The sequence below is a fragment of the Ammospiza caudacuta genome, chromosome 1 (assembly GCF_027887145.1).
Source record: "Ammospiza caudacuta isolate bAmmCau1 chromosome 1, bAmmCau1.pri, whole genome shotgun sequence".
Classification (NCBI taxonomy): Eukaryota; Metazoa; Chordata; class Aves; order Passeriformes; family Passerellidae; genus Ammospiza; species Ammospiza caudacuta.
Genome location: NC_080593.1, coordinates 14,914,994 through 14,936,896, shown reverse-complemented (window position 1 = coordinate 14,936,896; position 21,903 = coordinate 14,914,994). Strand labels below are relative to the sequence as shown.

The 21,903-nt window shown below is 39.0% G+C and overlaps 1 protein-coding gene across 2 annotated transcripts in view; it reads right to left on the bottom strand.

Moving 5' to 3' along the window:
- The window catches only part of NRP1 (neuropilin 1), a 114,661-nt gene that overhangs the window by 49,726 nt on the left and 43,032 nt on the right, over positions 1–21,903 (bottom strand). For both annotated transcript variants that reach the window (XM_058808108.1, XM_058808118.1), the window contains exons 4-7: positions 17,097–17,278; positions 12,397–12,624; positions 4,741–4,896; positions 1,822–1,988 (exon numbers count right to left, since the gene is read on the bottom strand). In XM_058808108.1, the coding sequence (XP_058664091.1) occupies positions 1,822–1,988; positions 4,741–4,896; positions 12,397–12,624; positions 17,097–17,278 (733 nt within the window). The remainder of the gene's footprint in view (positions 1–1,821; positions 1,989–4,740; positions 4,897–12,396; positions 12,625–17,096; positions 17,279–21,903) is intronic.

The following is a 21,903-nucleotide window of genomic DNA, read 5'->3' as shown; positions in this document are numbered from 1 at the left end:
AATAAGCACCAGCTTCTGGGCAGATGTGGTAGCTGAAGGCAGCAAAAAGCTGCTAAAAATTATGCTGTTTTTTTCAGCCCCTGAGCACCTTGGTTTATGGCAGGAGGAAAAAGGTGGCTGAGAAATTCACGTGCAGGAGGCCTGAGGTACCCTGAACTGTTTTAAGCATAAAACCTGGATTAGCTTGAATTCTGTTATGTGTCTGTTATTAATGAAGTTTATGGTCAAAAGAAGTCCTTTGAAACTTTTTCTCAGAAAGATCTAGTTCTAAGTGAAAGGATTAAGATATATATATATAGGCAATATAGAGGTACGCAGTTATCATAACTTAATAAACTTAATAAGCGCACAGAACACATGAATGAGATTTGACTAACTCTCTTGTTTTGATTATCTGGTCATAAATGTGCAAGTGACAGCAGAAAAGAAGGAAACAAAGGAAAAGTGGCGGCCCTGCGACCAGATGAAACATATGGAATTTCATTCTGATGCATTCCACCCTTTTTCCATGTGCATTCCATGGATTGCAAGTCGCAATGATTAATAACAAGCCTTGCACTTAGATAAGGTTGAGGAGATTTTAGTGTTTATTCCTAAATAATGAAAAAGGATCAACAGATTTTATTTCTTTTTGCCTCTCTGAAGTCTGATTAGGTCCATTGTACTCGGCTGCCAAGAGCTCAGGATGCACAGGGGCCCCCAAGCAGGACACCTGAGAGTCCCGTGGTGTGCCAGGGATCAGAAATGAAAGATTTCTCCCTCTTTCTTCCCTTTACTAACTACTACTCAACATGTTTTTGAGCTTTCTTGCAGACATCAAACCTCACAGGAAACGTCAGTGTGAACACTTGTATGAAATGCTAATTAAGGCATTGTTTTCATATGTCAGTTAGTAATTTCCTATAGAAAATAACAGAAGTAGGAGGAATGTCTCAAATCTATGAACAAGTTTTCAGTATTAGTAATATAATATGCTTAAGCATTTCTCTTAGCTTTTGCCAGCAGAAATAGATCCTGGGTTTCAGGTAAGTAGTGTAAGTCAACCTAAAATTGAGGAAAATCAATGTTTTTCCATATAATGATATTAACACTTCCCTGCCAGTATAGTTTTTTTGCACATAGTAATTGATATGAATAATCTGAACCTGTTCAGTAGTTATATACCATTCAGCTAAGGACATGATAAAATGTAACAAACAAGTCCAAAGAGACTGACTGAACTCAAGGAGCCTCTGCCTTCATGGTAACAAACGTTGCAGGATTTTTCTGTGCTAGCAGAGCAAAGCCAGGGCAGCACATCTTGGTAATGAATGTTGTGTTTAAGGATGTGGAAGAATAGCCACCAGACAGAGACCATTGAGCTCATTCTGTGAGTAACACATTCTAGAAGGGACATAGGTCTTCTGAGGTGAAATCTGAGTGCAGGAAAACACCACATTGTATTAATGCTTAACTGTAATCAGCTAGAGACATAGCACATGCTCAGTTTACTGGGACATTCCACTTTAAGTGCATGTTAAACTAATATTGACTTTTCCACTAAACCAAAGTCTCTGTTATTTGTGCCCAGAAGACTGCAAAAACAATAGATGTGAGAAGCAGAAGAATTAATCTCCCTGACCTTTTCTTTTTCTATGCCTTTGGGAGTAAGTCTTTTTTAGTCTGTCTAATGGGGAATATGAGCTATTCCCTTGCAACGATTCTTAAATTATGTAGAAGTACTTCCCTGTGTTATTATTTTTTTCTTTCTTTTGCATTCTCCACATCCAATAAACTCCACAGAGTATTATTAATAACATCTTTAAAATGTTATCTTTTTACCTGTATCCATTCTCTGATAGAGTCTTCCCCGGGGGTCCATCCATTCTCAGGGTAATTTAGCCGAGACCTTTCTGAAGACCAGATAGCGCTGTACTGGGAGGAGACAGTGATTTGATCAGAGTGAATCTCTCCTGACTCCATGCCTAGTGGTTCCATGCACTGGAAATCTGGAGAAAAATAAATCACCATCATTATTATGGTCAGCTTTTGGATTTAGACTTTGAATAATAAGAACATTTTACCTGCTTTGAATATGAATATCTAAAGAATTTATTGTTATGTGACTTTGAATACGTTAGCAACTTTAAGTGAGGCAGTGTTGGGCTTATGGTGTCATTCTTAATACTGCCATTTGAGTTGCCATGGCAATTCCTGCAATAATAATGCTATACAAATATTTTAGCCCAGTATTGTGGCCATTTCAGTATAGGACAATAGAAGTGTCTATCTTAGGATAGCACAGACACTCCTGTGGATTCATAATACAGAACAATCTCTGTTCACCTCAAAATTATGCAAAAACCCAGAAAAGACAAATTAGACTACTTTATGAAATAATTTGATTTTAAAACTATTTACTTCAGTACAAAAAATATAAAATGCTTAAAAAATATTGTTCAAATTTTAACCGTTCTCTTTGGATTCTGGACATTGGAATGAACTTGATCAACAAAATTTGAATTCAGGCCACAAAATTATTGACCTAAGGAAATTACCAGCTCTTCTGTAATGTGGTGCATTGCAAATGAGTTGATCATCTCCATTCAATTTCTTTTTGTTTACACAAAAATTACCTAGCTAATTTAGAATCAATTGACTTCCTAATCACTATGGTGAGTTCAAAGGTTGGTAGGGCAGAGTGACTCAATTCTTCTCTCAGTCTTTAAAAATAAAGGCTCCAACCTGTACCAAGGCAAGAGAAGCCACTAGCTTCTGACAGATCCTCACACCCAGGTGCTCCTGGACCTTCATGTCAGTACAAGGGCACCCCGGTACAAGGGCAAGAGAAAAAAACCCTATGTGCCCATGCTTCTGTTCAAGGACTTCACACTACGAAATAGAATTAATTCCTTTATTAGAAATTAAGCTGACACAACTCTGTGAAATGGAGTTGGATATATGTTGAATATATGCTCCTTTTTATTGCACCTTCTCTGGAGCTGATGTTTCTCTAGTAGGGGTGGGTGCTGAGCTGAAAATTTCAACAACCACGAGTTGGAAAACTGAGCTTTAAATAGATGAAGTTTAGTGTTTTCAATGAAAATTAAAGTATTGTGGGAAAAAAAAAAGCTTAAATCTTTTATCAGAGATCCAGAAATTTACATTCAGAAATGTTACCAGGTTATTTTATAGGAACAGTAGTTGGGGCTTCCCATAACTCAATCATATCAGCAGCATTTCTTGTGGAATAGGACCCTCTCCTCCAGTTCTGTGCTGCTTCAATGTATTAGGTACATGGTGAAGTACTGAAGCTGAACTACAGCAGGGTAAGACTCAAAGGCAAGAAACTTCTACCTGAAACCTACAGGGAAGCCATGAGGCACTACAGAGAATGCAAAACATGATAGGGGAGGACTACTATCAAAATAACTAAAAAGTGTCTAGTTTGATCCAGACACTTTGGCTTGCCCTGTAGTCTACTGAGAGGGACAAGTAAGTCCTGGGGACACCTCAGACATCTGGGATAATTAGGTTGGGCTGTCCTCTGGAGGTGACCAGACAACACAAAGAGTAAGGGTGGCTGAAATTAAATGAGAGAATTTGTTTCTCTGTCTAAGTCTGCAGCATGTAAAATGCTTCGTCTTGTCATCCAAAAGGGTTTTCATACACACCAACTTCTGTTCTGCCGTCCTGTGTTTAGGAGCTGAAGGCATCTCAGCATAGCAGATATCATTAATTCTGACTTCAGAGTGATGGTGCATCTACAGCCTGGGGAGGGTGGCTGTGCAGGAGGGGGACATGGGGGACACAGGCTGTTTGTGCTAGTTATGAAGGGATGGGAGCAGCACCTACATAGGGAGAAAACAAACTAGCTGAAGGTGCAATGCTTCCCATGCACAGAGGCTGTGAGTCCCCCATTCCTTCTTCCTGCCTACGTGTGTGTAAGAAAGCTCTTAAAAAGGCACAGAGTGGAGGAGAGATAGGGAGTTACAGTTAAATTTTCAGTTTACTCATTTTTCTTTTGTCCCTTTTTTCACTAAACAAGTACATCAAATCGGTATGAATCTGCTCAAAACTCAGTAAAGACACAGAAAGGAGAGGGACTTTGATATAAAGTGTTTGTTTTATCATTGAGGAAAGCAATGAAATCTGCAAGGACATGGTGTAACACAGTGTGTTATTTTCCTGTTTCCCTCACTTCATTTCATTCTCTGTCCAAAGGGTAAGCGTGAAAAGGAGTCAACTGAGAAAAAATATGAGACAGAGAACAAAGCTTAGCTAGCTTATGAAATGGTTTAACAAGAGCACATATATTAAATGGGTCCTTTTTATTCAAGAAATCGATCATCAAAGCTTATTCCATGTAATAAAAGGAGGCTTTGGATAGTGCATTCATTGTTCATGTTTCATTGTTTTAATGCAAGTGTTCAATTGCTCTGCATTCCTGCCTTTCCTTGGTCAGCACAGTTTTTCACAATAATTATCCCAACTTCCTGGCAATACAGTGGAATAAAACTGTAAGGAGAATTCTGCTCCTTGCACTTCTTTTCAAAGGGCAGCTGTTCTTAAAAAAAAAAAAAAGAAAAAAGAGAAAAAAGAGAAAAAAGAGAAAAAAGAGAAAAAGGAAAACAGAACCAATCATTCTCTACCCTCTTATTTATTTAAGGTTTCTTTAAAGCTTCAGACAACACCTGGTGTGCAAGAAGACATAACAGAGAGCATTTTCCAAGAAGCTCTGCGGGGTAGATAAATACTGACCTTCTGAGACACTGCTCTGTGAGACACTGTAGTTTGCTGAGAAGCCCTCCTTTGCTATTGCACTGTCAGTGTAGAACACCATTGAAAGGATCCCCGTGGAAGAGCGGACACGTCCTGGGTTGTTCTGCCCACAATAACGCCCGATGTGTGGGCCAACTGCAGAGAAACAGGATACAATAGTAAACTGCCAGGGCTGCTCTCACAATAGGTGCCACTACCATATCCTCCCAAAGACAGGCCCTCAGCAGGAAATGGTCAGCCTCTGTAGCAGCTCAAAATAACAATGCCATCAATAATTTAGCGATGAACAATAAATTGTTTATCCTACCCTGGCAATCGTACTTCTAAAGTGCTCCAGATAGCACTCCATGAACCTCTGAAAATGTACAGACCCAGGATTTAGAAAAGTGTCCTTCAAAGTGTGCAGAGAGGGCAGTGATGCGCAAAATTACTCATACAAAGCACCATAAGTATTTTCCTAAGTGTGATTGAAGCACCAATTTATGACAAGAGCAACTGAATGGCCTGATTTGCCAACCTAGTACACAAGATGCTGTGAGGAGTTCAAACAGTGCCTTCCAGGTTTTATGCTCTATACAGCTGATGATCTGTTAATTTAATCTCAAACTTTGAAAAACATTTTTGACTCATATTGAGGCTATGACCAATGACTCTTCATCCCCCTTGATTTAGGCTTTCAAAACCCCATAGCTCTTTTGCCCATATGGCCAATATTAAGGAATATTGTAAAAGAATTAGAGAGTGAAATCTTAATCCTCTCAAAAGAGCAAGAATTTCTTAAGTATATCTTCATGTCACAGAATACACATACACACACACATACACAGTTACATGATCTCTCTTTATGTTAATACTGTATAAACCAGATTTTGGTATTTTTCAACATTTCCTGGGCAGTGCGATAATCTTTTTCCTTAATTAAGCTACTCAATTCACAACCAACATATGTGGCCTTCTAGCACTTGAGCATTCCCTACAGATAGGTCCCTAGGCTGTGGAATGGTGGTACATCTGTGCTTACAAACAATAAGAGAGGATAATGCTAAAACCCACCCATGGAGTCAATCATGAAAATAATCATGAGGCGCCATTCTAATGCTTGCACCACTGGCTTTCCAGGCTTAAATTAACACCTTGTCATTTCTCTAGGAAGTCCATTACACTTTCAGTTTAAAATGTAAAATGTTTAGATATCCTAATTATTCACAGTTCAACGAAAATCTACAGCTAACATAATTTTCTAGTCCTTTATTGGCATTTTCCAACAAGTAAAACAGTTCCAGCTTGGAATAACTTAATACTTACTTATGTAAGCTACACATTTCTGTAAGGCCCTAGAGTTGCCAGAAAGAGGGAGCTCAGATGTTATAGCTCTTGTTGCCAGCATGTGCTTTTCTTTCCATACTCTGGCCACAGTTACTCTTCAGTTGCCTTGGCAATCCCATGGCATTTGAAATACCTGCCAATTCAGACTTTTTTCACTAAGGTTGTTGTTCCATGCAGCATTGATAGAATGAAACATCCTATACAGGATATGAATTGAATTCTTCCTCATCCTAGAAATCATTGAAGCTTCATGGTTTAATTTTTCAGAGAGAGAAATTTATTTAGACTGGTACCATTAGTGGCTTTTAAAAAATATAAAATAATGCCCCCACATTCCAGGTGCTGCAGGTTTTTGGTGTTTTTTTTTTTTTGTTTTGTTTTCTTTTGCATTTTCTGTGTGCAAACAGCTCTGATCCTGCTCTTTCTCAGAATGGCTTTCAAGATTATTGCTGCTGATGGTGCTCTGAGCTGCAAGAATATAAGGAGGATAAGGCTACCATGTTATGGTGCTCTGAGCCTCCCTCCTCCCATTTCCTGTAGGGAAGCCTCCTTGAAAGGACAAACAGAAGAGAACTTTGTTTAAAGCAGACAGGCTTTAAGATTCCCCATGACTCACTGGTTTATAATTTTTAAGACATATTTAGTGATTATGCATTTGAGTCCTCAACAGATTGGCCCTGCCATCACAGTACTATTCCCTTTGCCAGCTATGTGGATGCAAGTGCCAAAAATGTGCAGAATATGACACAAAGAGGTATTGAATTTTTTTGTGCAATGTGTAAACCTTAGCCTGCTGAGCTAATACGATATTGATCTGAGCACAACTGGATGAAACAGAAATTCTCCTTCTTCCATAAATACTAATACAAAGTTCCTCCCTTCTATTCTTTTTTTTCATTCAAGTATTGGAAACTTTTGAATGACAATAAATTATCAAATATTTCGTGTGTCACCACATCAAATAAATGCTGTGCAGGAAACCCATCTGAGGAATCATTCAGGGTTGAGACTGCTGTCTGTTTAGGCAGACTATGCTACTGGTTAGGTTTGAACATCTTCCTGACAATTCCTTAGGAAATGAGATGGGATTTCATATTAGACTGTGTAGAGTTCTAAATGGGAATTTTGGGGCAGAAGGTGCTGAAAAGTCCCTAGGACAGCCTCTAACTGTGGACCATCCTGTTGCTATGACAGCTTCCCTCAGTAAGGGATACTCCAAATGTCACTTGGATTATGTTCTCACTCAAGGATGCTTCTACACTACCTGCAGAACAAACGCATTTCAGTGAGCCAGCCACCTCATCTGGCTGCTGTAGCAACTTCTGAGACCTTGGCTCCTCTTTTCACTGACACAGTATCATACAATGTAAAACTGAGTAACTTCCTGGTTAACAGATGGAGGGACAACTAAGAAACCTATTTTGCATGCATTTCCCAAAAGGCAGAATCTAATTCTATAGCTTGAATAAATCCTTGATTAGTCTCAATAAGTATTTTGTAAGGTTTACAGATCAGAGTGCAGAATATATAGTAAGTGGCTGGTGGTTCAAGACTAAGCAGAAACCTTATCCTTACTGATTCTTCCTTTCTTTACCATTGTTTGCCCTTCTGCACAAAAATATTGATATGAGGAAATTCTAAATATTACTGAAATACACATTTATGCATTTAGCTGAAATATTAGCTTTTGGAATTAGGCTAAGAATGCCCCCCCAAAAAAAAAAAAAAACAAAAGCAAGGAAAAAAAGTATATCAGACTTCTAAAACATTAAAACAAATGTTATGTTAAGTAGCCATGTATTTAATTTTCAAGCTATTTTTTATAAGCTTGCACGTATGTTGTGGACAGTATTTTCACATCATTATGATTTTTATTGAAAAAACATTTGCACACAATTTAGGATGCTGAAGAAGAAACAACCAAAAAATTGATTCCATCTTTGCATTCCACCAGTCAACTACACTGAGCTTGTGTATGCTCTTAGATCTTAATGGCTTCTCACAAGAGTGCAGAAAGCAACCACAACAGGAGAAACACACTTAGATTAATAGCAACCTTCATTTGCACCGATGTTAATGACTGCAGTAAAGCATTCTGCTTTGCTCTGTAATTCAGTGGAAGCTCTTGTGGTATTGACTGAAGCAGCAATGCTTAGGCTGTGGTTCTCAAACCATATGTAAACTTTTTTAAATTACGTTTGAGCTCTAGTAGACAGCCTATAGAGCTTCAAAGAGAGCTGCATGATGAATATGTGCAATTCATCACTAAAGCTCGTCCTCCTCTTGAGTGGGCTATTTTTCTTCAAAGTCATCAATGGAGTGTTCTCAGCAGATGCTGGCTGAGATATATCTGTGCCTTGGGCAAAGATATTTTTGGTATCTGGTTTATTAATGCAAAATCATATCTTTCTGCCCTGAGATCTACTCACTCTGCTGCTCTAAATCCACCTGTTATCTCTTTCAAACCATGGTCCCTTTTCTGTACAATATTTGCAACAAGCACCTGTAGTTCTCAGATATTCCTCAACAGGGTTTTTTTCCATGAAACAAAATGCCAGGTCTGAGACATTCCTGAATGCCTAGCATTCCCCTCTTGAAACAGCAAAACACTTACACCATTGTTTAACTTCAGTCTTGTAAGGGTCCTTGGTGAATTCCTTTTGAAGGCAATCTAACTGTTCACATGCTTCAAAGATAAGCACATATTTTGTAGAACCAAGTAGCAAATAGTCAGCACTTGCCAGCTTCAATCCACTGAAAGGAGAGCCAGGTAGGCTGAGGACTCCATGATTGTGACAGAGCATTTCAGGATTTACATCTTTTTGAATGACTGTTACAGTTGCTGTCAAATTCTCTAACAGAAAATTGTATTCCATCAGTGAAATAGAAATTATGTAGAAGTAAAATGTAAATGCACGCTTACTGACTTTGACATATCCTTTTAATCATCATTTTGAAAATTTGTTTAAAAGACCATTTCTCTTCTCTACTTTTTTTCTTTTTGAGGGGGGAAGGAAGGAAAATATAATCACAACTGTATAAAACAGCAAATTTATTTTCTGCTTTTCTCTATGGACTGTAGCTTATTAAATTCTATAGTGGGAACATTTTCTACTTATGTTGGGTTTCATCTGCTCTAACTTAGGCTGAAGTTTACATCTGACTTAGGGATTCATAGCTTTCACTACAGTCAATGAGATAAGACACTGCAGAGGTCCTTTAGCTGTGTCCTAAAGTAGATGTTGAGACAGGTCAGAGTGGGATGCTGTTCCCTGCTGGGAACAGAGGGACCAGCTGTGCCTGGCTCAAATGCTCATGCCTGTTTTCCAGAGATGCATGTTCAGGGGGCTGTCCACCTCATTCTGCTGTAGTTGAGGCAATAAAATTTTCCAAAAAACTGTTCAGTGTTCTCACAATACTGCCATCATCCCAGGAAACCACATTGATCCTGTGAAGCAGGGGATGTGAACTGAGGGATAAACATTTTTTCCATATATTAAAAACCCCTTCTGTCATATTTATATCACTGCAACATCAGCTTTAACACAACTGGGCATGTGAGCAGCAATGCATTACAACAAAGAAAAATAACTTCATTTTCTGTGGATATATCACTAAACTGAGTGGGCCAGGGGACACCCTCTGGACCTGCAGCCAGTCACAGGAACTGCTCCTGGGACCAGACTAAGAGAGGGACACAACTTGCTCCTATGGGGCTCTTACTGCCTGGCCAAGTCCAGCTTGCCTGTTCAGAATGATCCCTGGCTCTCACTGTCCTCCAAATCATGCTTAGGAGTTTCTTGCGAAAGTGAAAATTGATGTGTGCTAAAACTGTGCAAGGGAGTACACCAGCAAATTAGAAGTGCACACAACCATATTAGTTAATACCAGTTAATGCAGAATACTTTTGCTCAGACTAAAGGGAAATGGACAAATGGCTCAAAGACTCACTCCCTCCATCAAAGGGAACCATACTGTCTAATTACCATTGTGTAGAAATTTACTATTTTCATGTGGATACAAGTTAGATTTATTTTCCCCCAGATACTCTCTCTCTATATATTCTCCAGTATCCAGACATTCTCTATCTTGAACTGAAGTTCAAGGCCAGGTTGTTTCCTGTGCCAGCTTTGCTCTTCAGTTGAAATAGTTCTCCCTCCCAGGGATTCATCCTGTGATGCATTTATAGAAAAGCAATCACACTCCCTCTTTCTTTGTAGTGTTAAGTGAAACAAGAGAGACTGACTGCTGGCTGAGGATCATCCTACAGTGAAATGATGCAGCAAACATTTTTCCTACAACTGCTGCAACCTCCAACAGTTTATATCAAAGAAAACATTTTTCCAGCCTACAAATTCTGTTGAATATTTACAAGTAAGCATGCAAGTACCCTTAGTGGATGTCAGGACCATTTTCAGTGCAGAGAGTTTGTGAGACAGTTTGCAGAAGGCTGATAATGCCTGTTGATAATTGGTCTTCAGTATGGCTCAGCCACTTTTTTGAACCAGGAAATTACCGCTTTGAAACTCTCTACATTGATAATAATGCATTTCTTTTTGGTTATATTACACATAAATTGATTTACAGGATCGTCTTTTCAAATATCAGTTTAAATGCAAGCTCTACAGGACAGATTTGGCCTATATACAAATAAACCTATTATTAAATGTTCCAGACATCATTATTGTACTATTAAAATATTGTTTTTCTAATTGAGGCATTAAATGCTAAATAGTCTTTTTGCTACTGTTATGGGTCTTTCTTCACTCATTATTGAAATGGACTGAAAAGAGCCATGATAAACCCATTAAGCATAAAATATGAACAAAAAAAGCACAAATATATGCTAAAAGACATATATTTCTTGCAGCATCAATGGAAGCTTTAAACAAAATTATACTGGGGATTTATTTAGGAAAACAGTCAAGTTTTAATGCATTATTAAAGTACATTCCTTAAGTTATATTTTCATTTAAATCAAATATTAATGTAGGATTAGCAGTTTGTAGAAACTGCTGCTGCTATTCATAAAACAAACCAAAAAAATCTATTAATATGGGTTATCACACTAGTGGAAAACTGAAATAGTTGTAATTAGTGTCCTATACAAACAACATAAATCTTCAGTCACTGAATTTTGCTACAAATTAAAAATTAAGAAGAAAAAGGACAGCTTCAAGATGCTTCTCTTTATCAGCTTATGCCAAACACAGAAACAGTGAAAAAGGCATCACTAATAATCAGCTTTACATAGGTGTTTCCACACAGCTCATATAGGCATTTGGGCACCCTAAAGGTTGGGGATTCAGCTTGAACAATCCCTTTTAGGCTGGAGATGCAGCCTTTGTCTCTGGGTCCTTGGAGAATTGATACATGGCTGCCCTGCCTAGGGGAGATTTGAATCTTACAGACCCAAGATTGTACATGAAAAACACAGAGAAATCATGTAGCTATTTTATTTGTCAGACTCAGTGTAAAACAGGGATATGGGGTTGGGCTCTCTGGCTCTATGGGTTAGCTAATATCTAGCTATGCACTTAGTGAATGTGCACAAGGTCAAGTGTGGTCAACAACTAAATGGAAAATTACTGAGATGGCAGAGACATTCCAGAAGGGTACCCAACACACCCACCCTGACACATGAGGCCATCTAATCAGAGATTATAAATTAACAAATTAAGATAAAACCTTTGGATTTGCTTAAACTGTTGGAAGAGAGATCACCATAATGGAGGAACCCTGCAGTGCCCAGTCACTGAAGTCACCTGAATGAATAACTCAGTGACTGTTTACTGACCTGGGTAATTGTTTAGTCACTATGATTTCAACTGCATGGACACCACATTTTCTCTGGCAAAGAGATTCTCTGCTTTGGCAGCTGGTCTGTAACACAATTCCTCTGCAAGCCAGAGGGTCAGTACCTGGAGTCCAGTTTCTGCAATTTGTTGGAAATGTCTGGACTATACTCTTGGGTTAGCTGTGAAAATTTGAGGACTCATTATTATAAGACTTCACATTTAATTTATTTTAGTGTAGGAGGTTCATCACATATTACCACTGAGCACAGAGGTTTCTGCTAAGCCAAGTGTTAAAGCTGAACATATTTCATTAAAAAAAAATCATTCACACTATGATATGCTTTACTGAATGAATTTACAGAGCATTTTCTCCATTTCTTTTTAATTCAACTCACTTCACATAAATCAAGCAAGGATCTCTCTAGCATGACAGTTTAAAAAATGGGACTATGCCTTCTGCAGGCCACTCCATAGTAATGGTTATGCATATTACAGTCCATTTTTCTCTTACCATCAGGGAATCCATCCCAGATTTCCAATCGGTCATAGCGACAGAAAGCTCCCCCTGGAGTATTTGAGTCAGGTTCTAGCTCAAAGCTTTCAAATTCCAGTACAATCTCTGACATCTTTGGTGCAAAGATAATGTAAGTGCATTCAAGGCTATTGGGATATTTTTCAGGGAATCCAGGGGACTTTATCACTCCACTTGATGAAGTAAAGTTTCTGGAACATTCAGGTCCTGTAGGAGGAGAAAAATCAACGGGGTTAACACTGTGCTACTAAGCAAAGCAGTTAGCTGGAAAACAAGTTAGGTTGTATTGTCTCTCCAGCAGCAAAGGTGGCTTTTCAATGAAACACCTCATTTTAATCGCTGCATTAATCATTCAGCCAGCTTGTTCCTATTATTGATAGTCAGTCATTTAAAGCCCAATCCACATATACTGTCTGATCTTCAATTTTCAATTTGTATGGAACAATATGAAAACTTGTACCAGCTCTAGAAAAAATTATGACAAATACAAAGTCATGTGGGAACAATGAAAGTGTAAGCTGCAGAAATCTCGACAGAGCCCTAGAGAAATAATTATAGCCCCTTCAAGCTCAAATCTTTAAATCTTATGGCTGACAGGCTTTTATTGGTGAAATAGAACTTTTTACAAAAGCGGGTGAATGAATTCAGTAGAGGGAGTAGTGGTTTCAGATTCCTGGAGCACTGACTCAGTAACTCTGCCAGATGTGACCTATGCCTCCTTGACAAACTAAATGTGAAAGGTAATTCGTACATGTACTGAGGGTGAGTGACTCATTCTGAGTGGTGTTGACACAGGTGCACCAGTAAAATGTTGCTGTTAGTGTGGGCATGATAAACTGTGTGATTACAGGCAGTGTTGCTAGAAGTCACCTAATGTCAGTGTTGACACACCAGCTTTCCCTGATGTTCCCACCATGGCATAATGGGATGCTCCAAACAGTGCCCTTGGTGGAGCAGGAAACTGGCAGTGAAGATGTGAGGGTATAAAAGGCCAGGTCACTGGATTTGCCTTTGTGGGTACAGGGGACAAACTGGAGTCTCTCTCTTGTTGACGGATCTCATTTCTCCTTTATTCAGGTCCCTCAGGAATCCCCTCTGTGGAACCCACACCTGCAGATGTACTCACAAGTCAGCTGCAGGCACTGTCCACACATCCTCCCACAAGATCTGCCTTTTGACACTCCAGATTTAATAGAGTGATTTACAGGACTGGGGGCATTGGTGGATATCAGCTGGCCTAACTGGGAGTTTGAGTAGCATGACTCAAATGAAGGTCCTCAGACATGGAGGAGAAGAAGGACACAGAGAGAGAGCTTGGTGGCAACAGGCAGGTCTGTGCTGGAGGACAATGTGTGTGAGGCCCCAATCTGGATGAGGATGCCCAGCATCCTTAGAGACTGTAGTCAGCAGCCTTAGAGGATTTCCAATGCCTAACACAGATCATTGAAGGAAAACAGTCTGGCTTGTTGCATATATGAATACTCTTATTTCACTCTAGAAAATGTTTTCATTGTGAATGTGCCAAACATATTACCCCCCACAGATCTGGCCAACTCCCAGCTAAATTCAGCACTCGAGAGAGAGGTCTGAATGAATTTACTCAGTTCAGGTATCCTTGCCCTTCAACAGACACTGAGAGGAAATTCTTGAACTATCACATCAATATTCAGAACACTTCATGGCATATTTTGGAAGATGTGGATATTGATGCTCATGTAACCTGACCCATTCCAATTTGGGAAATTACATTTTGCCTATAATTAAATCACCCCCTTACACATTAGTTGAATATTCCTCTTCTCTCCCTGTCATTCCCTTGTCTCCTTGTCATGTAGGGGAGGGTTATATTCTGGTTGTTGCTCTTCACTCCCACCAGTAGCTGCTGTTCCAGGATAAAATAGCTTTGCTATGCCATTCATAGTATAAAGTGCTCTGTACTCCTCTTGGAATCCAATAAAAGATGCAATATAAAATGTAAGCCTGGATCATTATTGCTTTATTAAATACAGCCAGATCCTGGCTCCGAGTGTGTGCAATCGTCAGGCTCTTACACTCACACATAGTATCTTGATGCCAGCTTGCTTTATTTTAAACATGTTTGAATCAATCTGGTGCAAGAAACAGAAACTGTTTTCAGGGGTGCTTTCTCACTAAAATGCCCTCCAAAGATTTTGACCCTTTACTGACACTGTGAAGCAGCTGCAGGAATTACATCAATACTGAGGCTACAAGGAACTCCGTGGGCCAATGTGCATGGAAAACTGGCAGAAAAGGTTCCAGTGGAGACACCAAAAGTAGATACTTCTGAGGTGGAGAAACTGCATGTGTACATGTACATGAAACAAAGGAAGAGATATGAAGTTAAGGAAATACAGAGAGGAGGCAACAGAGAAAGCAAAGAAAAGGAGATGACATTGGGGATAATTTAATCTGCTATCTGTGGGTGTCACTGGGCCAAAAAATAATTTGCCTTCTTGGTTGAAACTTTCTTTTCTTTCAGTTTACACCATAAATTTAGTTGACTAAAGTTAGGAATGTTGAATGTGAACTGTGTAGATCCTTTCCTAGTGAATACGTCACTCATGCACCCTAAAATAGAATGTCTGCCCAAGCCAAAATGATGCACATTTCATGTGGGCTAAGTGTTGGGCAAAATGTGTTTCATGTTTTAGTCCTGTTTTAGCTTTACAACTTCTTCAGTGTCTCTCTGGCTACAGAGATGAATGAGAAATAAAGAGTAATGGGCAAAAATAGATTGTGTGCTGGAATGAAGCTCAGCCTTCAGCTCAGCATCACAGGACCTTGGGCTTGGGATCATTCTTCCCATACCTGGGAAATGATGAGCTAAGTTGTGAATATGCTAAACCAGACATACTTGTCTGGTGTGAGCAGCTGAGCTTCACCTTTCACCTGTGCAAAAGGGTGAACTGCTTTATTTGGCACAGATATTAAAATGCAAAACTGGTACAGCATATATGAATTTTTTGAGAAGTTAAATAGGGCTGTGTTCCCACAGCAATGATAATTTGTATCCTTTGTGTACACATGGCATTTTCTAACACGGCATGGTGATAACTGTCCTGCCTTAATATACAGTTTATGTGGAATGAATTGGAGTTAAAGTTGCTCTGGGAGCCATAATTTTGCGTTTCCCGACTTCCATGTGTGTAAAATCACATTCATAATGCCATCTTAACATGGTAAATGTGCATCTTTGAGGCATGTAAATGACCACACAAGGAAATAAACACAATGTTCCTGTCAGAGTTCTGAATCGTCACTACACTGTCAGGAAATAAATAAAACTTTTTTCTTGAAAGGGTTCAGTTACTAAAATAGATTGTTTCACAGATCATTCTTTCACTTCCTCTTGTGTTTCAGCCTTGTTCTTCATGAAAGATGGTACTGCATATATAAGCACTGAGAAACGTCAGAACACATTTTCAAGAGTTTAAGCTCCAAAGGATATCAAAATAAATAGAGATATTTTTTCAGGAAAGCTTGGTGTCATTTGGATGCTGAATTCTTTCAGAAAATGTGACCCTGAAGGTCAGCAAAAGAATTTCTGGGAGTCAAGAGTGGATTTACAGACAGGGAAGATGGTGAACAAGAGGTCTGTGGCCCCAATTAGCACTGTGCAGAGCAGCAATGGCAATTGAAAAGAGGCTTCACTACTGCGTTTCTCCTCATTAACAGTACAGCTGCCACCAAGAGTGTGTGCTGAACACAGCTAAAAATCTGGCTCTGGTGTAGGTGCATAAAAGGGACTTGGGCACTGGTTCTGAAAATGGGGCACTGACTGGGAGTGGTGTGCATTGGAAATTTGAAGTTTTGAGCTGCTTCTGTGAATATGACCCTAAACATTGATGTTGAAGTCAATTTTCTTTCCTATAAAATGAATGTTATTGTCTTTTCATATATGATGAGTTTTGGTCCTGTATTCTCCAGGAATGGAATATATGAATTATTACTCTCCATCCAGCTGTAGAGAAGATGTATGCCGAAAAGAGTGACCTTACAGCCCTTCCAGCTATTGATTCAGGAAGAGTGTTATAAAAGAGGGAGTGTCTCTCTGTCTGGTTAATCCTGCACTCTCTGTTTCTCTGTGCCCCATAAAACTAATTGTGCTCACTGGCACTAATTCCTGGCACGAGCACCCAGCAGGCCGTGCCTCATCAGTGTGAGCTGCTCCTCTCCTTTACCTCCCAAACATGATTTGTGAAAGCAGCAGCAACATCATCTGCTGCCCACGTGTACTCGGGTCCCTTCGAGCCCGCAGCTATCCCTTGGGAGCACAGAGCAAAGCACTAACCAAAATAACCCTGGGACTCAGAAGGTTGAGGCAGTGCTGTTGAGGCAGTAACACTGTAAATCATACAGTAATTATTATTAAAAAAAAGGAAAGCAATAAAGTTAATGGTTTTAAGATGGTTGAAACAAACAGCTGACGAAAACTACCATATTTCATGCAGAGGAGTCAACCTTCAGACACAGCTGACCCACTGGATTCATGATGATTTATACCCACTGAACACACACCCCACCTTGGAATGACTAGGGTAATAAGATTTTCTCTTTCAAGCATTTTCATGCATTTTCCCCATTCCAAAGAATTAAGGTGAACTTCCTGATGCAAGTAAAAATCACAATGAACAATGTAAAAATGAATAGTTTCTTACCTCTTTTGAAAACTTCATAACGAATAGAAAATCCTGCTCCATGTGTCTCATAGTCAGAAACAAATTTAATAAAAAGATATGGTCCTGTAGACACTACAGGAGGGGGAGCAATTTTTCCACAGTACTTTCCCCATAAGCGTCCTTCAGCATTATCTCCATCAATCACTTCAACATAATCATACCTGGTAGATAAATGGAAGGAAGAAACTTTTAACTTCCAGGAAAGAAGGAGACCTAATTAATTTAGAAACCATAACACAACATAGATAATCAAGAAAAATGCTAGCTTGCTTGGAAAATGCATTATGCTGAAAGATGTAAGCAAAATGAAATAATTAAAATGGACTACATTATGTCTGTAGACATCATCTGGCAACATGGAACTATTAGGAAGAATGGTGTCCATTATGCTTGCAGACAATGTCAGCTAAAGTAACCAATTAACAAAAAAAAAAAAAAAGGAAATCTCACGAGCACAATTCTGTATTATTAAATTGTGTTCCTTTGTCTGTGTAGTGTTGTTATCAATACATAATGCATAGCATTCTTTTCAAACTGTGAAGTTCTGTTATGAATTCAAAAATGTCTTCTTGGCTGTAGCTCTTTATGAACAATGCTTTGATTTCCATATGCTGTCCTCCAAACATATGTCCACAGAATAATAAATAAATCCCTAAACATTAGATTTTGCTCAAAACTCCATAATGCTGCAGATCAGTGGTAGAAAAATCTGTTCTTTTCCTTGTTATCTGGACAAACAGTTTGGAGCACATCACAAAATCCACAAGTCAGTCACAGCACTTGGCTTTTCTCAGTCAAAAATTGTTTCAATACAAATCACCTTTGCTTAGGTATTTGAATCAAGAAGTGCACGTTACCACATTCATAATTGTACAGCATGTGATTACTGGACAGACAGGGCTAAAAACCTCAGTGATGATTGACATCAAACCTTAGACTGTATAAGCAAAATCGTGCAATAACCAAAAAATGATTGGTAGTAAAAGTTTGCCTGTGAGCAACACTTCAGGGCTCCTCAGCCCAGTCACCAGAGACGCCAACGTGAAGTGTCTGCTGTGACAGATTTGGTGTTCAAGGGCTGAGGAGAGCAAGCCCAGCAGGCTGAGGTGCTAAACCAGCCCAGGGAATACAAGAGAATGAAGGGAGGGAGAACTGCAGGTGCAGAGACAGGTCTGGTCTTGAGTTTTATTAGCAGATGATTTCATTGACCCCAGACAGGAAGGAGGATCAGACCCAATCTGTAGAAGCAGTTTTATCTTCTCCTAGAAAGTGGTGGCATTTGGAGCTTGGGTTGTGTCCTGTGACTCTTGCAGGCAGCAGCAAAAGGCTTTTCCCTGCTGCTGCCTCTGTGTCTCAGCCACGCTGCCCTTTCATTTAACATGTTGCTGTTAGCCAGACAATCTCATTTACTTTTCATTATCTTACTACGACTGACATTAAAATGTTGCCATTAATTTGTTTAGACCTTTATATTCTACTGTTATGCTAACTGAAATGTTCCAAGCATATTAATATACAAGGAAGAGCTAAAAATGACAGGACAATAAAGTGTGTCTGGCATTTTTAAAGAGATCAAAGGAAAAAAAATGTCTTCATGATGACCAATGTCATTTTTAACAACTCTGCTCCAAACCATCCAGGGCACATTACTTATGTTTACATGAAGTCCTGTGAGACAGCTGCAAAGATGATATCACTAGTTAAAGTGGACAGCTTAAGGCTCCTTAAATTAAAAATGACATTACCTCATCAGTTAAAATTGCGTGCCAGCTTTGGTGTATATCAAATAGAAAATAAAGCTGACACTGATGGAACTGTAAGCATTAACATATGTGAAATATTGTGCTAACTGCATTTCTTCTTATGTATTTGGTTTTTCTAGTAGCAATTGCTCAGCTTACTAGCTTCACTGTCCCAGTGCAGACTGGTGGAAATACAAAGTGGAAATATGCATTTCTGAGAAAATTTTACAGATAATTTAGTAGCCTGTACTTTTTAAAATTAGACTTCTGTTCTTTCTATAATGTCTTTATGATATGTGTATAACAGGATTTGAAAGTAAGGAGAGTAGCTGTAAAGAGACTTCAGAATTGTTGGGGTTTTGTCTGGTTTGTTTTTTATTTTCCCTTCTCAAAAATATCTTTATAAATGCCAGCTCTGGGTTCCCTGCAAAACATATTGAAAGTACTCAGGGATACATGGTACTGATTTTTATATTTTAGGAAAAAAAGTATGTTGAAAATTTTTAACAAGACAATCTTTCTCCAAATAATCAGCTGCTTGTTAAAAAGAAAGAGTAACCACATAAACCCACAGCATCTCAGTGACAGTCTTTGCTCCATTTACCCCATCGTGACATTATTTCACCATTTTCCCAGGCACCATTCTTTGCTCAAGCTTCAACAGTACACAAATTTTAAAATGGTATGAAAAAAAATTAAATAAAAATGCTAAGCAAATTTTACATTCTTTTTTGCTTCATATATAAAGGAGATAAAAATTCAAAAGGCTTGGATTTGGTGCTTTTATTCTGGTACACCTTAAAAATAAACAATGTTATATAGTCTCGCTATAGTCTTGCTTCCATATACAGCCAAAAAAAACCTAACCTGTAAGTACCAATTTTGCTATTACATGAAGTAAATTAGGCAAAAAAAAACCCATTTAAATGAAATTCTATCACTCTCCTAGTTTTCCTCCTTTATAGCAATAGCCTGCCCACACTTTCCATTGTCTGCTATAGTGACAGAATCGTAATTTATGGTGCTCTTCCTGGCTGCTGTGCAGTTGTAAATGACACAATTTGGTTACTAAAAGGCTTTCTTCTAATGGATTTTTGCAAGTTAGAGGTCATGCAGCCCCATGGAAGATTGGAGGATTTTTCAATTTTTTTTCTTTCATTTTGAAAAATTACTGACAGACAGTGAAGAAGTTTAGCTGTGAGACAAAGGGTAAGAAGAACAATTTGGAAAGAGGAAGCTTTAGAGATCAGCCCCACAACCTTCATATTCTAATGATCATGTTTTACTTTTGGCAGCTAACAAATGGATTTGGATTCTCCCGCACTGGTGGCAACATATGATATCTGGGCTGCAGTAAATGAGTATCTATATTATTTTTTTCTCAGAGAAATAAAATTACTCTGCATTTTACTAATTTATACTTGGAAACCAACATCCTGCTGTCATTTTTGCACTTTTCAAAATCCTACCAGAGACCACAGCATATCACAAACAACTGGTCTTGTAAATAGGAGAAAGTACAGTCACAACTTGGAAATGGAGTTGCTGCCAAGGAAGCTCAGAAAGCAGCTTGCATGTCCCTCTGGACTTGGTAGCAGTTCTTTTCCATAAGTTTGTCAGAAGATGCTGTGCCAGGGATACAGTTGGCACGTTGGCATCCCTGTGAGAAGACTGAATGTGTCACCTCCGCAGCACCCAGACAGACTTGGCACCCAGCCCAGAATACTGAGTTTGCAAATTTGGATTTCCCATTTGGCAATTCTTCACTCAGTTACTGCTGTCAATGGTGTGGCAAATATTTCTCGTAATTTTATAGTCCTTTAGGGCTTATGGCAGAGAGATGTAAATATAAACATGGTGCTAGCCACTGAGTGCAGTTTTGGGTGAAAGACTTGAGCATGAGTTCAGATGTGAAAACAGGAGATGCCTGCCCAGCAGGGAGGACAATCAGTGAATATGTTCACGGAGCCGCTTTGCCATGGTGCAAAAAGCATATCCTTTTTGCTTGCCTGGGTCTTTCCAGATATCCCATTTCTGTTTGCACCCTCTGTAGTGTGCAAGGCTTTTGGGTGGGAGACTGATGAACAGCCGTGCAAGAGCTCACACACACTTCCTGCTCCTCGCAGCTGCTGCCTGGACAGGCATGCTAGTTAGCCCTAATTTTATGGTTTAGTAAAGCCATGCCTGGGAGACATTCCCAGTGCAAAGATAAGGGAATCTCAAATTCCTCTACAATGTCTTTAAGGAATTGCAAAGAACTTGTTCTTTTTTGGAAAGTGTAAGTTATGGTTTTAAGGAAAAGGCCAAACAATACCCATAAAATGAGCCCTGGGCAGTGAAAAACATAAAGAGCTGCGGAATTCAAATTTTGGTGAATTTTCTAGTACCAGTTTCTAGTAAGTGGTAACAGTGCTTATACAGGGGTTCAGTTCTGAACATGCTGGAGACCCTGAAATGCAGCATTGCGTGTTGTACTGCAGAAAGTGAGGTGCAAGTGCTGGAAAGCCCTGCCTGCTCCTGAACCCAGCCATTCTGCCAAGCTACACTCTGCATTTGCTATTACCAGGGCAGTGACATCTCCTGCCTTTTTCCTTATAAAACTCCTTCTCAAGAAATAGGCAGAACTCAGACGAAATCTAAATATCTGCCATTTAATTTTATGAAACAGTCAGTGAAATATATAAAACTATAATTTACATCCAAGTATACCATATTTTTCTGCAGCCTACTGTGATCTATATGGTTGTTATGAATACTTTGGCTATTCACCTGTTAGGATGAAAAAATTTCCCAAATGTTTCTTTATTTTATCATTCTGATTCCACACCCAACCAAGCTGCTAAATTTCTCCCTGACATGAATTATCCACCTTGGTCAGACTATCTTTGGTTCCGAAAATTTTCTTCTTAGTACGTATCTTTCTTTTGCCTTTATTTTATAAAGATTTTTTTTTATTCCTCACAAGTCTCCACTTCAGTTGAACAGAAGGCAATGCAAGAAGAAATCTAAATAAAGAGCTTCAAGTTGTTCTGCACTGTGGCTTT